This window comes from Oryctolagus cuniculus, chromosome 6 (assembly GCF_964237555.1).
Source record: "Oryctolagus cuniculus chromosome 6, mOryCun1.1, whole genome shotgun sequence".
Classification (NCBI taxonomy): domain Eukaryota; kingdom Metazoa; phylum Chordata; class Mammalia; order Lagomorpha; family Leporidae; genus Oryctolagus; species Oryctolagus cuniculus.
Genome location: NC_091437.1, coordinates 66,707,268 through 66,725,512, shown reverse-complemented (window position 1 = coordinate 66,725,512; position 18,245 = coordinate 66,707,268). Strand labels below are relative to the sequence as shown.

The following is an 18,245-nucleotide window of genomic DNA, read 5'->3' as shown; positions in this document are numbered from 1 at the left end:
CTTCCAGGCCAGCTCTCTGCTATGGCCCAGAGTGCAGTGGAGGATGGCCCAAGTTCTTGGGCCCTGCCACCCGCATGGGAGACCAGGAGAAGCACCTGGCTCCTGCCTTCGGCTCAGCGTGGTGCGCCGACTGTAGCGCGCCGGCCGCAGCAGCTTTTGGAGGGTGAACCAACGGCAAAAGGAAGACCTTTCTCCCTGTCTCTCTCTCTCACTATCCACTCTGCCTGTCAAAAAAAAAAAAAAAGAATTTACATAATAACACCTTCAGATTTTTTTTCATAATTTATGTGTTTCTATAAATTGACACGTGAGATTAATTATTTCAAAATATGCATTTTAGGCTTGAACAGGAAAACTTTATGTTGCAAGATACAGTAAAAAAGCAAGCAGTGAAAATTGAACAGCTGCAGAAAAACCTGTTCAACCCAAGTTCAGTAAGTCAGTTCTTCAATTTTTGTCATACACAAAGGACAAGTAAGAGACTGTAGAATATTTCAGATATGAAATATTTTATTAGTAAATAAAGTTACTGTATTCATATGGATACTACTTGATACATGGTATGTAAATCCTCTTAGCTTCATAGAAGAGTTTGACTCAATAGATAAAATTAATGATTTTAATAGGATTTTAATTTATTTAAAAATTTTTAATTTTAATTTTTAATTAGTTTTTAACAGATTCAACATGATTTGTAGATACAATTCTAAAACTTAGGTATTCCCTTCCTCACTCTCCCCTCCCTCTTCCATCTTCTCTCTTTCTTCCTTTCTTCTCTATTTTTTAGTTTTTGAGGTAACATATTTTAAAATTACATGGCAGTAAAAAATTACATTACAGTAAAAAGGCTTAGTACTTCACTAAATAAGAATTTTATCAATTAATAGCAAAAAAGATCCTAGTTTAGTGGGACTGTGGGCAATAATTAAACAGTAAAATGACCATTTCACTCATATACAGAAAATTTTAAAGCAATCACAGATCATTAAATCTAAAGTAGTATAGCATTCCTCTCTATTGGTTTGACTAAGGTATTAAAGTTTTTTCTAATTTTTTATTATTTAAGGTGAACAAATTTCACATATACAGATTTAGGAGCATAGTGATAACTTTCCGTCCTACTCTGTCCTGCCCATGCTTCTACCCTACTCTTTCCTTTATTAGTCTTTATTTTAATTTTTACAATGACAAGCTTTCAGTTTATTTTATAATCATAACCTTAACCCTCCACTAAGTAAAGGATCCAGCAAATAATAAGAAGAATAAAATATTGTTCCTCAACAGCAGAGACAAGGGCTGTAATTAGGGTGCCTTTCCCCTCACATCCCTACTCGCCATTGTTGTTTGTTGATTGCTGTATGAGAACCCTAACTGGGGTGAGGTGAAACGTCACTGTGGTTTTGATTTGCATTTCCCTGATGGCTAGTTATCCTTTTTTTCTTCAAGTGTCTGTTGCCCGTATGAATTTCACTTTTTGAAAAATACTTGTTCAGATACTTTGCTTATGCCAATGCCAACTTCCAATGCCAAAGTTTTCCCAATACTCTCCTCAAAGTAATTTGATGGCATAAGGTCATAGATTTAGAATTTTGATCCATTTTGAGGTTATTTTTGGATAAGGTGTAAGGTAGGGGTCTTGTTTCATACTTCTACATATGCATTTACTGAGATTACCATATGGTTTTTGTTCTTTATTCTATTGATATGATTTATTTTGACATTTATTGATTTGTAAATGTTGGACCACCCTTGCATTTCTGGGATAAATCTCTTTGAGCATAATGTATGATCTTTTTGATGTGGTTTGTGAATCAGTTTGTTAGTATTTTGTTGAGAATCTTTGCATCTCTGTTCATTAGGGACATAGGTCTTTAGTTTTTTTTGTGTGTGTCTTTCATTTTGGTATTAAAGTAATGCTGGAGTCATAAAAAGTGTTTGGCAGAATTCCATCCAGCTCAATATTATGTAATAGTTTTAAGAGTATTGGAGTTACTTCTTCTTTCAGTGTTTTGCAAAATTCAGTAGTAAACATTCAGGTTCTAGACTTTTCCTTGATGGAAGATTTTGATTACAGCTTCAGTTTCATTGCTTGTTATGCATCTATTTAGATTATCTATATCTTCTTGATTTAACCTTTGTACATTATATGCATCCAGGAGTTAATCCATTGGAGTTGAAACAAATAGGTCTAACAGACATTTACAGGACATTTCATCCAACAGCTACAGAATACTTATTTTTCTCATCAGCAGATAGAATATTTTCTACAACAGACCATAGATTGGGCCACAAATCAAGCCTCAACAAATTTAAAAAGATTGAAATCATACCATGTAACTTCTCGGACCATAAAGGGACAACACTAGAAATCAACAAAGAACAATAGAACACTCATAAATGCTTGGAAACTAACAACATGCTACTGAATGATCAATGGATCAGTGAAGAAATTAAAATGGAAATAAAAAACTTTCTTGAAATAAATGAAAACACAACAAAACCAAACCTGTGGGATACAGCAAAAGCATTATTATCAGCAAAGTTTTACCACTAAGTGCATACATTTAGAAAGAGAGAAATGGTTCAAATTAAAGATCTAATGATGCATCTTGAAGACAGAAAAATAAGAACAAACCAAACCCAAAATTAGCACAAGGTGAGAAATGAGGCTCAGAGCAGAAATATGTGAAATTGAAACTAAAAAATACGAAACATCAACAACACAAAAAGTTGTTTTTTTGAGATGATTAACAAAATATATAAACCTCTAGTCAGACTAAGAAAAAAAGAAAAAATTCAAATAAATAAAATTAGAGATTAAAAAAGACATAAACTGGTGCCTCGGAAATACAAAGGATCATTAAGAAATACTATGAAAAACTGCACATTAATAAACTGGAACACCTCGAAGAAATGGATTAACTCCTTTAAGTCAAAAACTTAAAAAAAGAGATAAGGACATTATATTTTTATAAAATGTTCAATTCAGCACAAAGACATACAGTCATAAATATATATGCACCAAATGCAGTAGCACCCAGATATACACAGAAAATATTATTAAACATAAAGGGAGAGATAGACTTCAATACAATAATACTAGGTGACCTAAACACCCCACTCATATCAATGGACAAATCTCTAGGCAAACAATCAAAATACACTGGAGTTAAAACAAATTTAACGAAGGGAAATGAAATAAGCATGCGACAGAATTATCTGTACCTCCATGTTTATTGCAGCTCAGTTCACAATAGCTTAAGATGTGTAGTCAACCGAGATGTCTACCAGCTGATGACTGGATAAATGTATATGTACACTATAGAATACCACTCAGCCATTAAACAATAAAAGCTTGTCTTTTGCAGCAAAATGGATGCCATTGGAAACAATTATGATTAGAAAATACCAGTACCCAAAAGACAAATATCATATGTTTTCCCTCATCTGTGGTAACAGAGTACTAAAAATGTAATACATAGGACTAATAGAGCACATAAAATGTTGTCTTTAGAAATGAAATTGACACTTTGAGATGTAATGATTTTGAATAGCCCTTGTCTGGACTGTTGAGGAATAGTTTTTTTTTCAGGTATGGAGTTATTAGTATGTGTATAAAGATAATTGAAAATAGTATCCTGTAGATTCCCAACAATATTTTTTAGATTTCTAATTTCCTCTTCTTCTCTTTGGTTTGACTGTTTATTTTCCAACATTTGGATTCTAGGAGTTCCTGAAGGCATGGAGAGAAAGAAAGGATTAGAAGGCCTTTTTAGTGAGATACTAGCAGAGAACTTCCCAGGTTTGGAGAAGGACAGAGACATCCTAGTACAGGAAGCTCATAGAACCCCTAATAAAAACGACCAAAGGAGTTGTAATCAAACTCACCACAGTGAAACATAAAGAAAAGATTCTAAAATGAAGGTGAGATAAAACCTTTCATAGCAAACAGAAATTGAAAGAATTTGTGGTCACTCATCCAGCCCTACAAAAGATACTTAAAGATGTGTTACACACAGAAGCACAGGAACATGGTCATCAATATGAAAGAAGGTAAAGAAAGGAAATCTCCCAATAAAAGATTGCAGGAAGTTCAAAGCATATGTTAGAAAATATCTTTGGGAAAATGGCAGGGCAAAGTTACTACTTATCAATTGTCACATTGAATGTAAATGGCCTCAGCTCTCCAGTTAAAAGACACAGACTGGCTGAATGGATTAAGGAACAAAACCCATCTATTTGCTGCTTACAAGAAACACATCTTTCCAACAAAGATGCATACAGACTGAAAGTGAAAGGCCAGAAAAAGATATACCATGCCAACAGAAATGAAAAAAGTGGGCGTAGCCATCTTAATATCAGACAAACATAAACTTTAACACAAAAACTGTTAAGAGAGACAAAGAGGGGCACTATATAATGATTAAGGGATCAATTCAGCAGGAAGATATAACGATTATCAATGTATATGCACCTAATTACAGGGCACTGGTTTATTTAAAAGATTTGTTAAGGGACGTAAAGGAGGACTTAGACTCCAAAACAATCAATACTCCACTCTCAGAAATAGACAGATGAATAGGACAGAAGATCAACAAGGATTCAGTAGATCTAAATGACTCTATAGCCAAAATGGACCTAACAGATATCTACAGAACTTTTCATCCTACATATAAAGAATTTACATTCTTATCAGCACAACATACCAAAACTTACAGGATGCGCAAAAGTAGTGTTAAGAGGAAAGTTTATAGCAATTGGTGCCTTCATCAAGAAATTGGAAAGGCACCAAATAAATGAGCTTTCAATTCACCTCAAGGATCTAGAAAATCTGCAGCAAACCAGACCCAAATCTAGTCGGAGAAGAGAAATAATTAAAATCAGAGAAGAAATCAACAGGATTGAATCAAGAAAAACACTACAAAAAATCAGCCAAACAAGGAGCTGGTTTTTTGAAAAAATAAACAAAATTGACACCCCATTGGCCCAACTAACTAAAAAAAGAAGAGAAAAGACCCAAATCAATAAAATCAGAGATGAAAAAGGAAATGTAACAACAGACACCACAGAAATAAAAAGAATCATCACAAATTACTACAAGGACTTGTATGCCAGCAAACAGGGAAACCTATCAGAAATGGATAGATTCCTGGACACATGCAACCTACCTAAATTGAACCAGGAAGACATCGAAAACCTAAACAGACCCATAACTGAGACAGAAATTGAAACAGGAATAAAGGCCCTCCCAACGAAGAAAAGCCCAGGACCAGATGGATTCACTGCTGAATTCTACCAGACATTTAAAGAAGAACTGACTCCAATTCTTCTCAAACTATTCAGAACAATTGAAAAAGAGGGAATCCTCCCAAATTCTTTCTATGAAGCCAACATCATCTTAATTCCTTAACCTGAAAAAGATGCAGCATTGAAAGAGAATTACAGACCTGTTTCCCTGATGAACATGGATGCAAAAATCCTCAATAAAATTCTCGCCAATAGAATGCAACAACACATCAGAAAGATCATCCACCCAGACCAAGTGGGATTTATCCCTGGTATGCAGGGATGGTTTAATGTGCGCAAAACAATCAATGTGATACAGCACATTAACAGACTGCAGAAGAAAAACCATATGATTATCTCAATAGACACCGAGAAAGCATCTGATAAAATACAACACCCTTTCATGATGAAAACTCTAAGCAAACTGGGTATGGAAGGAACATTCCTCAATACAATCAAAGTAATTTATGAAAAACCCACAGCCAACATCCTATTGAATGGGGAAAAGTTGGAAGCATTTCCACTGAGATCTGGTACCAGACAGGGATGCCCTCTCTCACCACTGCTATTCAATATATTTCTGGAAGTTCTAGCCAGAGCTATTAGGCAAGAAAAAGAAATTAAAGGGATAAGAATAGGGAAGGAAAAACTCAAACTATCCCTCTTTGCAGATGATATGATTCATTTTTTAGGGGATCCAAAGAACTCAACTAAGAGACTGTTGAGATGCATAGAAGTGTTTAGCAAAGTAGCAGGGTATAAAATCAATGCACAAAAATCAACAGCCTTTGTATACACAGGCAATGCCACAGCTGAGGAAGAACTGCTAAGATCAATCCCATTCACAATAGCCACAAAAACAATCAAATACCTTGGAATAAGCTTAACCAAGGATGTTAAGGATCTTTACGATGAAAATTACAAAATCTTAAAGAAAGAAATAGAAGAGGATACCAAGAAATGGAAAAATCTTCCATGCTCATGGATTGGAAGAATCCACATCATCAAAATGTCCATTCTCCCAAAAGCAATTTATAGAAATCAAATCGATACCAATCAAGATACTGAAGACATTCTTTTCAGATCTGTAGAAAATGATGCTGAAATTCATATGGAGACACAGGAGACCTGGAATAGCTAAAGCAATCTTGTACAACAAAAACAAAGGTGGAGGCATCACAATACCAGATTTCAGGACATACTACAGGGCAGTTGTAATCAAAACAGCATGGTACTGGTACAGAAACAGATGGATAGACCAATGGAACAGAATAGAAAACCAGAAATCAACCCAAACATCTACAGCCAACTCATATTTGATCAAGGATCCAAAACCAATCCCTGGAGTAAGGAGAGTCTATTCAATAAATGCTGCTGGGAAAATTGGATTTCCACGTGCAGAATCATGAAGCAAGACCCCTACCTTTCACCTTACACAAAAGTTCACTCAACATGGATTAAAGACTTAAATCTATGACGCGACACCATCAAATTATTAGAGAGCATTGGAGAAACTCTGCAAATATAGGAACTGGCAAAGACTTCTTTGAAAAGACCCCGGAAGTACAGGCAGTCAAAGCCAAAATTAACTATGGGGATTGCATCAAATTGAGAAGTTTCTGTACAGGAAAAGAAACAGGAAAGTGAAGAGGCAACCAACAGAATGGGAAAAAGTGTTTGCAAACTATGCAACAGATAAAGGGTTAATAACCAGAATCTACAAAGAGATCAAGAATCTCCACAACATAAAAACAAACAACCCACTTAAGAGATGGGCCAAGGACCTCAATAGACATTTTTCAAAAGAGGAAATCGAAATGGTCAATAGGCACATGAAAAAATGTTCAACAGGTCTTCAAAGAAGGAGGTACCTTTCTCTGAAGGGAGGAGAGAACCTCCACTTTGACTATGACCTTGTCTAAACAAGAGAAGAATCGGAGAACTCAGAGGGCTTCCATAGCCTTGGAAACTCATGACTGGAGCATAGGGAGATTACTGATGCCATAGACAGGAGTGTCAATTGGTAAAGTCAACAACAGGAGTCACTGTGCACTTACTCCTCATGTAGGATCTCTGTCTTTAATGTGCTGTGTATTGAGATTTAATGCTATAACGAGTACTCAAACAGTATATTTCACTTTGTGTTTCTATGGGGGTGCAAACGGTTGAAATCTTTACTTAATGCACACTAAACTGATCCTCTGTAAAAAAAAAAAAAAAAGAAATCATCAACTCCCAACTTGACTCTCACTGGGATTAAACATGACAATAGGTCTGATCTGATTTCATCATCATTTAAAAAAAATCTATTATTTTTCACTTTATGTTTCTGTGTGGGAGCAAACTGTTGAAATCCTTACTTAATGTATACAAAGCTGATCTTCTGTATATAAAGAGAAACAAAAATGAATCTTGATGTGAATGGAAGGGGAGAGGGAGTGGGAAAGGGGAGGGTAGTGGGTGGGAGGGACGGTATGTGGGGGAAGCCATTGTAATCCATAAATCGTACTTTGGAAATTTATATTCATTAAATAAAAGTTAAAAAAAAAGAAAATAACATTCCACAGGTCCCAAACTAAAATAATTAATCTGATGTAATAAAAGGAAACTCAATGTCTTCATGCATTAAAATTTATTACATTAAAATTAATAAACAAAAAAAAAGAAAAAAAAAGAAAAAATGTTCAAGATCACTAGCAATCAGGGAAATGCTAATCAAAACCACATGAAGTTTCACCTCACCCTGGTTAGAATCTCTCACATTCAGAAATGTTCCAACAATAAATGCTGTTGAGGATGTGGTTTAAAGAACAACTAACCCACTGTTGGTGGGAATGCAAACTGGTGAAGCCACTATGGAAGTCAGTCTGGAGATTCCTCAGAAACTTGAATATAACCCTACCATTCAACCCAGCCATCCCACTCCTTGGAATTTACCCAAAGGAAATTAAATTGGCAAACAAAAAAGCTGTCTGCACCTTAATGTTTATTGCAGCTCAATTCACAATAGCGAAGTCCTGGAATCAACCCAAATGTGCATCAACAGTAGACTGGATAAAGAAATTATGGGACAGCAAGCTGCAGGCTCTGCGCACAAGTGCTCGAAGGGGAGTGAGTGCCACACAGACAACAGTGGGGAGACTTGGGATGTCCAGGGCTCCGAGTCCACACATCGGTGATGGAAGGGGAGCGGACCTGCGTGGAGAGCGTGGTAGCCCACAGTTCGGGACACCAGCGGCAGACTCAACACACCAGCGCTGGAACGCGAGGTGAGCCGAACCTCAATAACCCGAGGCACCGGCAGGCAAGCGGAGAGAGGAGACTAGAGGGAACGACCCCCGGGAGGGGGGGACTTCACCAAGCTAACTGGAAGAGAGAGAGAGAGAAAAAAAAAAGGTGACTGGTACGGACACGGCTTTCTCTCTCTCCGCTCACCTCTCAAGGGCGAGCAAGACATAAAGAGCAGGCACCATCTTGGACATACGTCATAAGCAGAGCGACCTCAGGTCTGCACCAGCCCTGAGCCCACCAGAACAACCTGACTCTGGGCGGGGCGAATTAACAGGAGATTAGGACCTAGTAAATTTGTGGTGCTACTGAACTGAGACTGTGACAAAAGAGATGGTGGGGGAGAGAACTCACGGAATTCACGTGAGTACTCTCCAGAGACGCTACAATTCCATAACTTTGGCAACCCAGTGGGAGACTGAAGGAGAATTTGAGCCCACTCTGAGGGCCGAACAGATTCCCTGTGTGGTCCTTGGGAAAGAGCTTCCGATCTCTGGCTCCTGTGGGTATATCATTTGCCTGCTAACTACCTCCAACTTCGTTCAGCTGTGCAGAATAACTTCCCTTTTGAATCAAAAAGAGAGAGAGAGAGAGAGAGAGAGAGAGAGAGAGAGGTTTACCATGCCTAAACTGGGAGTGTCACCTTTGGCACACCAAACAGAGCTCTCAGGCCACACCCATCTCAAGCCCTAAGGCTCCATCAAAAACAGATAGTCCACTTAATCTAGAGTCATAGTATAACAAGAAAAAGCACCACAGTGAAGAAACCAAAAATCTCCAATATGCCAAATAACAAACGCAAAAACCAAGGTAATAAAAACAAGGAAGTCACCAAGAAGCCCTCAAATGAAAAAGACATCCCAATTCAAGATTATGAGGATGATGACATAGAAGAAATGCAAGAAGCAGATCTCAAAAAATTGATAAGAACATTAAGAAGTTCTCAAAAACAAATTCTTGAACTACAGAAATCCTTAATGGACAAGATAGAAAATCTGTCTCGTGAAAATGAAATATTAAGGAGGAATCAAAATGAAACGAAACAACTAGTACAACAGGAAACTGGGATAGTGACTGAAGTGAAGAATTCAATAGATCAAATGAAAAACACAATAGAGAGCCTTACAAAGAGAATGGGAGAAGCAGAAGAGAGAATATCGGACTTAGAAGACAGAGAACAGGAAAGGATACAGTCAAACCAAAGAAAAGAAGAGGAAATTAGAAATCTAAAACATATTGTCAGGAATCTGCAGGATACTATTAAAAAACCCAACATTCGGGTTCTAGGAGTTCCTGAAGGCATGGAGAGGGAGAAAGGATTAGAAGGCCTTTTTAGTGAGATATTAGCAGAAAATTTCCCAGGTTTGTAGAAGGACAGAGAAATCCTAGTACAGGAAGCTCACAGAACCCCTAATAAACACGACCAAAAGAGATCCTCACCACGACACATTGTAATTAAACTCTCCACAGTGAAACAGAAAGAAAAGATCCTAAAATGTGCAAGAGAGAAACGTCACATTACTCTCAGAGGATCTCCAATCAGACTCACAGCTGACTTCTCATCAGAAACCGTACAAGCTAGGAGGGAATGGCGAGATATAGCCCAGGTACTAAGAGAGAAAAACTTCCAGCCTAGAATATTATATCCTGCAAAGCTCTCATTTGTGAATGAAGGTGAAATAAAGACTTTTCATAACAAACAGAAATTGAAAGAATTTGTTGCCACTCGTCCAGCCCTGCAAAAGATACTTTAAGATGTGTTACACACAGAAATAAAGAAACACGGTCATCAATATGAAAGAAGGTAAAGGAAGGAAACCAAGGAAGGAAACCTCACAGCAAAAGATCACAGGGAATTCAAAGCATATATTAGGACTTATCTTTGGCAAATGGCAGGGCAAAGTTACCACTTATCATTAGTCACATTGAACGTGAATGGCCTGAACTGTCCAGTTAAAAGACACAGATTGGCTGATTGGGTTAAGGAACAAAACCCATCTATTTGCTGCTTACAAGAAACACATCTTTCCAACAAAGATCCATACAGACTGAAAGTGAAAGGCTGGAAAAAGATATACCATGCCAACAGAAATGAAAAAAGAGCGGGCGTAGCCATCTTAATATCAGACACCATAAACTTTACCACAAAAACCATTAAGAGAGACAAAGAGGGACACTACATAATGATTAAGGGATCAATTCAACAGGAAGATATAACAATTATCAATGTATATGCACCTAACTACAGGGCACCAGTTTATCTAAAAGATTTGTTAACGGACTTAAAGGGAGACTTAGACCCCAATACAATAGTACTGGGGGACTTCAATACTCCACTCTCAGAAATAGACAGATCAATAGGACAGAAGATCAACAAGGATACAGTAGATTTAAACGACACTATAGCTCAAATGGATCTAACAGATATCTACAGAACTTTCAATCCTACAGCTAAAGATTTTACATTCTTCTCAGCAGTACATGGAACCTTCTCTAGGATTGACCACATACTAGGCCATAAAGCAAGTCTCAGCAAATTCAAAAGAATTAGAATCATACCATGCAGCTTCTCAGACCATAAAGGAATGAAGTTGGAAATTAGCAACTCAGGAATCCCTTGAGCATACAGAAACACATGGAGATTGAACAACATGCTCCTGAATGAACAATGGGTCATAGAAGAAATCAAAAGAGAAATCAAAAATTTTCTGGAAGTAAATGAGGATAACAGAACAACATACCAAAACTTATGGGACACAGCAAAAGCAGTGTTAAGAGGGAAGTTTATATCAATAGGTGCCTACATCAAGAAATTGGAAAGGCACCAAATAGATGAGCTTTCAAATCACCTCAAGGATCTAGAAAACCTACAGCAAACCAGACCCAAATCTAGTCGGAGAAGAGAAATAATTAAAATCAGAGAAGAAATCAACAGGATTGAATCCAAAAAAACATTACAAAAAATCAGCCAAACGAAGAGCTGGTTTTTTGAAAAAATAAACAAAATTGACACCCCATTGGCCCAACTAACTAAAACAAGAAGAGAAAAGACCCAAATCAATAAAATCAGAGATGAAAAAGGAAACGTAACAACAGACACCGCAGAAATAAAAAGAATCATCAGAAATTACTACAAGGACTTGTATGCCAGCAAACAGGGAAGTCTATCAGAAATGGATAGATTCCTGGACACATGCAACCTACCTAAATTGAACTAGGAAGACATCGAAAACCTAAACAGACCCATAACTGAGACAGAAATTGAAACAGGAATAAAGGCCCTCCCAACGAAGAAAAGCCCAGGACCAGATGGATTCACTGCTGAATTCTACCAGACATTTAAAGAAGAACTGACTCCAATTCTTCTCAAACTATTCAGAACAATTGAAGAAGAGGGAATCCTCCCAAATTCTTTCTATGAAGCCAGCATCACCTTAATTCCTAAGCCAGAAAAAGATGCAGCACTGAAAGAGAATTACAGACCAATATCCCTAATGAACATAGATGCAAAAATCCTCAATAAAATTCTCGCCAGTAGAATGCAACAACACATCAGAAAGATCATCCACCCAGACCAAGTGGGATTTATCCCTGGTATGCAGGGATGGTTTAATGTGCGCAAGACAATCAATGTGATACACCACATTAACAGACTGCAGAAGAAAAACCATATGATTATCTCAATAGATGCCGAGAAAGCATTTGATAAAATACAACACCCGTTCATGATGAAAACTCTAAGCAAACTGGGTATGGAAGGAACATTCCTCAATACAATCAAAGCAATCTATGAAAAACCCACAGCCAACATCCTATTGAATGGGGAAAAGTTGGAAGCATTTCCACTGAGATCTGGTACCAGACAGGGATGTCCACTCTCACCACTGCTATTCAATATAGTTCTGGAGGTTCTAGCCAGAGCTATTAGGCAAGAAAAAGAAATTAAAGGGATACGAATTGGGAATGAAGAACTCAAACTATCCCCTTTGCAGATGACATGATTCTTTATTTAGGGGACCCAAAGATCTCTACTAAGAGACTATTGGAACTCATAGAAGAGTTTGGCAAAGTAGCAGGGTATAAAATCAATGCACAAAAATCAACAGCCTTTGTATACACAGACAATGCCATGGCTGAGGAAGAACTTCTAAGATCAATCCCATTCACAATAGCTACAAAAACAATCAAATACCTTGGAATAAACTTAACCAAGGACGTTAAATGTCCCTACGATGAAAATTACAAAACCTTAAAGAAAAATAGAAAAGGATACCAAGAAATGGAAAAATCTTCCATGCTCATGGATTGGAAGAATCAATATCATCAAAATGTCCATTCTCCCAAAAGCAATTTATAGATTCAATGCAATCCCAATCAAGATACCGAAGACCTTCTTCTCAGATCTGGAAAAATTGGTGCTGAAATTTATATGGAGGCACAAGAGACCTCGAATAGCTAAAGCAATCTTGTACAACAAAAACAAAGCCGGAGGCATCACAATACCAGATTTCAGGACATACTACAGGGCAGTTGTAATCAAAACAGCATGGTACTGGTACAGAAACAGATGGATAGACCAATGGAACAGAATTGAAACACCAGAAATCAACCCAAACATCTACAGCCAACTTATATTTGATCAAGGATCTAAAACTAATTCCTGGAGCAAGGACAGTCTATTCAATAAATGGTGCTGGGAAAATTGGATTTCCACATGCAGAATCATGAAGCAAGACCCCTACCTTACACCTTACACAAAAATCCACTCAACATGGATTAAAGACCTAAATCTATGACCTGACACCATCAAGTTACTAGAGAACATTGGAGAAACCCTTCAAGATATTGGCACAGGCAAAGAGTTTCTGGAAAAGACCCGGGAGGCACAGGCAGTCAAAGACAAAATTAACATTTGGGATTGCATCAAATTGAGAAGTTTCTGTACTGCAAAAGAAAGTCAGGAGAGTGAAGAGACAACCGACAGAATGGGAAAAAATATTTGCAAACTATGCAACAGATAAAGGGTTAATAACCAGAATCTACAAAGAGATCAAGAAACTCCACAAAAACAAAACCAACAACCCAATTAAGAGATGGGCCAAGGACCTCAATAGACATTTTTCAAAAGAGGAAATCCAAATGGCCAACAGGCACATGAAAAAATGTTCAAGGTCATTAGCAATCAGGGAAATGCAAATCAAAACCACAATGAGGTTCCACCTCACCCCGGTGAGAATGGCTCACATTCAGAAATCTACCAACAACAGATGCTGGCGAGGATGTGGGGAAAAAGGGACACTAACCCACTGTTGGTGGGAATGCAAACTGGTGAAGCCACTATGGAAGTCAGTCTGGAGATCCCTCAGAAACCTGAAGATAACCCTACCATTCGACCCAGCCATCCCACTCCTTGGAATTTACCCAAAGGAATTTAAATTGGCAAACAAAAAAGCGGTCTGCACCCTAATGTTTATTGCAGCTCAATTCACAATAGCTAAGACCTGGAACCAACCTAAATGCCCATCAACGGTAGACTGGATAAAGAAATTATGGGATATGTACTCTTTAGAATACTATACCGCAATAAGAAACAACGGAATCCAGTCATTTGCAACAAAATGGAGGAATCTGGAACACATCATGCTGAGTGAAATAAGCCAGTCCCAAAGGGACAAATACCATACATTCTCCCTGATCGGTGACAACTGACTGAACACCAAAAAGGAAACCTGTTGAAGTGGAATGGACACTATGGGAAACAGTGACTTGATCAGCATAGCCCTGACTGTTAATGAACAACTTAATACATTATACCTCTTAGTAGTTTTTTTGTCTGTTCTACTTAATATGACTGGTTTAATTCTGTAATTAATACACAGTTATTCTTAAGTGTTGAAATTTAACTGAAATGTGATCCCTGTTAAACATAAGAGTGGGAATGAGGGAAGAGATATATAATTTGGGACATGCACAAGCTGACTTGCCCCAAATGGTAGAGTTAGAAACATATCAGGGGACTCCAATTTAATCCCATCAAGGTGGCATGTACCAATGCCATCTCACTATTCCAAGTGATCAATTTCAGTTCACAATTGATCATAATGAAAGGACTAAGAGTCAAAGGGAGCACTTAAATAAGTCTAGTACCTGCTAACACTAACCGATAGAATAAATAAAGGGGAGAGTGATCCAACATGGGAAGTGAGATACTCAGAAGACTCATAGAATGGCAGATGTCCTAAATAGCACTCTGGCCTCAGAATCAGCCCTAAAGGCATTCGGATCTGGCTGAAAAGCCCATGAGAGTATTTCAGGCATGGAAAGCCAAGACACTCTGGCAAAAGATCTCTGCGAGTGAGATCCCAGTGGAAAGAACAGGTCTTCAAAGAAGGAGGTACCTTTCTCTGAAGGGAGGAGAGAACCTCCACTTTGACTATGACCTTGTCTAAACAAGATAAGAGTCGGAGAACTCAGAGGGCTTCCATAGCCTTGGAAACTCATGACTGGAGCATAGGGAGATTACTGATGCCATAGACAGGAGTGTCAATTGGTAAAGTCAACAACAGGAGTCACTGTGCACTTACTCCTCATGTAGGATCTCTGTCCTTAATGTGCTGTACATTGAGACTTAATGCTATAACGAGTACTCAAACAGTATATTTCACTTTGTGTTTCTATGGGGGTGCAAACGGTTGAAATCTTTACTTAATGCACACTAAACTGATCCTCTGTAAAAAAAAAAAAGAAATATTCAACTCCCAACTTGACTCTCACTGGGATTAAACATGACAATAGGTCTGATCTGATTTCATCATCATTTAAAAAATCATCTATTATTTTTCACTTTATGTTTCTGTGTGGGAGCAAACTGTTGAAATCCTTACTTAATGTATACTAAGCTGATCTTCTGTATATTAAGATAATCAAAAATGAATCTTGATGTGAATGGAAGGGGAGAGGGTGTGGGAAAGGGGAGGGTTGTGGGTGGGAGGGACGGTATGTGGGGGAAGCCATTGTAATCCATAAATCGTACTTTGGAAATTTATATTCATTAAATAAAAGTTAAAAGAAGAAATTATGGGACATGTACTCTATAGAATACAGTACAGCAGTCAAAAGCAGTGAAACCCAGTCATTTGCAACAAGATGGAGGAATCTGGAAAACATCATGCTGAATGAATTAAGCCAGTCCCAAAGGGACAAATATCATATGTTCATGCTGATATGTGAGAATCAACCATGCACGAAAAAGGAAATCTGTTGAAGTAAAATGGACACTATGAAGAACGGTGCCTTGATCATCTTGTCCCGACTGTTGATGTACAATTGAGTACTTTACCCCTGTTATTATTTTTTTGTTTCTACTTAATACTATTGATAGAACTCTGTAATTAACACACTATTATTCTTAGGTGTTTAAATTTTAACTGAAAAGTGATCCCTGTCAAATATGAGTTGGAATAAGAGAGGTAGGAGATGTACAATTTGGGACATGCTCAATCAGACTTGTCCTAAATGGTGGATATAGAAATGTGCGAGGGGGTTCCAATAGAATCCCTTCAAGGTGGCATGTACCAGTGCCATCTCTCTAGTCAACCTGATCAATTTCAGTTCACAGTTTATCATACTGATAGGTCTAAGAGTCAAAGGGATCACACAAATAAGGTTAGTGTCCGCTAATACTCAGTGATAGAATCAAAGAGGGAGAGACCGATCTAGATGGGAAGCGGGATACACAGCAGACTGATAGAATGGCAGATGTCTTAAAAAGCACTCTGGCCTCAGAATCAGCCCTTAAAGCATTCAGATCTGGCTGAAGAGCCCATGAGAATATTTTCAGCATGGAAAGCCAAGACACTCTGGAAAAAACAAAAACAAAAACAAAAAACAAAACAAACAAAAAAAAAACAACAAGAGAAACCAAAATGAAGGATCTCTGTGAGTGAAATCCCAGTGGAAAGAACGGGTCATCAACACCATCAAATTACTAGAGAGCATTGGAAAAACTCTGCAAGATATAGGTACTGTCAAAGACTTCTTGGAAAACACCCCAGAAGCACAGGCAATCAAAACCAAAATTAACATTTGGGATTGCATCAAATTAAAAAGTTTCTGTACTTCAAAAGAAATGGGAAAGTGAAGAGGCAACTGACAGAATGGTAAAAAATATTCGCAAACTATGCAACAGATAAAGGTTTAATAACCAGAATCTACAAAGAGATCAAGAAACTCTGCAACATCAACACAAACAGCCCACTTAAGAGATGGGTCAAGGACCTCATTAGACATTTTTCAAAAGAGGAAATCCAAATGGCCAACAGACACATGAAAAAATGTTCAAGATCACTAGCAATCAGGGAAATGTTCTAGTACTGTTGGTTGAACTCTGTGATTAACACACAATTATTCTTAGGTGTTTAATTTTTAACTGAAAAGTGATCCCTGTTACGAATTTGGAAAACATTATACTGAATGAAATAAGCCAGTCCCAAAGGGACAAATACAATATATTCTCCCTGATCGGTGACAACTAACTGAGCACCAAAAAGGAAACCTGTTAAAGTGAAATGAACACATATGAGAAACGGTGACTTGATCAGCCCTTGCCCTGACTGTTGATGAACAACTTAATACGTTTTCCCTCTTAGTATTTTTTTTTTCTACTTAATACTTTTGGTTGAATACTGTAATCAATACACAATTCTTCTTAAGTGTTGAAACTTAACTGAAAAGTGATTGCTGTTAAATATAAGAATGGGAATAAGAGAGGGATGTGATGTGTAATTCAAGACATGCTCAAGCTGATTTACCTCAAACGGTAGAGTTAGAAACATACCAGGGGATTCCAATTCAATCCCTTCAAGGTGGCATGTACCAATGCCATCTCACTAGTCCCAGTGATCAATTTCTGTTCACAATTGATCATAATGATAGGACTAAGAGCCAAAGGGAGCATATAAACAAGACTAGTGTCTGCAATTACTAGCTGATAGAATAAAAGAGGGAGAGAACGTTTCTAGATGGGAAGTGAGATACACAGCAGACCCATAGAATGGCAGATGTCCTAAGCAGCACTCTGGCCTCAGAATCAGCCCTTAAGTCATGCAGATCTAGTTGAAAACCCATGAGAGTATTTCAGGCATGGAAAGCCAAAACATTCTGGCAAAAAACCCTAATGAAAGATCTCTGTGAGTGAGATCCCAGTGGAAAGAACGGGGCCTCAAAGAAGGAGGTACTTTTCTCTGAAGGGAGCAGAGAACTTCCACTTTGACCATGGCCTTGTCTAAATATGATCAGAGTCGGTGAACTCGAAAGGCTTCCATAGCCTTGGCAGCTCATGACAAGAGCCCAGGGTGATTACTGATGCCATAAAAAAGAGTGTCAATTTGTTAAGTCAACAACAGGAGTCACTGTGCACTTACTCCTTATGTAGGATCTCTGTCCTTAATGTGCTGTACATTGTGATTTAATGCTATAACTAGTACTCAAACAGTACTTTTCACTTTGTGTTGCTATGTGGGTGCAAACTGTCGAAATCTTTACCTAATATATGCTAAATTGATCTTCTGAATATAAAGATAATTGAAAATGAATCTTTATGTGAATGGAAGCGGGGAGGGAGAGGGAAAGGGGTGGGTTGCAGGTGGGAGGGACGTTATGGGGGGGAAGCC

At 37.8% G+C, this 18,245-nt stretch overlaps 1 protein-coding gene across 6 annotated transcripts in view; it reads left to right on the top strand.

Moving 5' to 3' along the window:
* Positions 1-18,245, top strand: part of LOC103352426 (POTE ankyrin domain family member A) — a 204,348-nt gene that overhangs the window by 128,488 nt on the left and 57,615 nt on the right. For 5 of the 6 annotated variants that reach the window (XM_051833797.2, XM_051833798.2, XM_051833795.2 and 2 more), the window contains one exon: positions 341-434. The exons of the other annotated variant lie outside the window; for it this stretch is intronic. In XM_051833797.2, the coding sequence (XP_051689757.2) occupies positions 341-434 (94 nt within the window). The remainder of the gene's footprint in view (positions 1-340; positions 435-18,245) is intronic. 6 annotated transcript variants of the gene reach the window in all.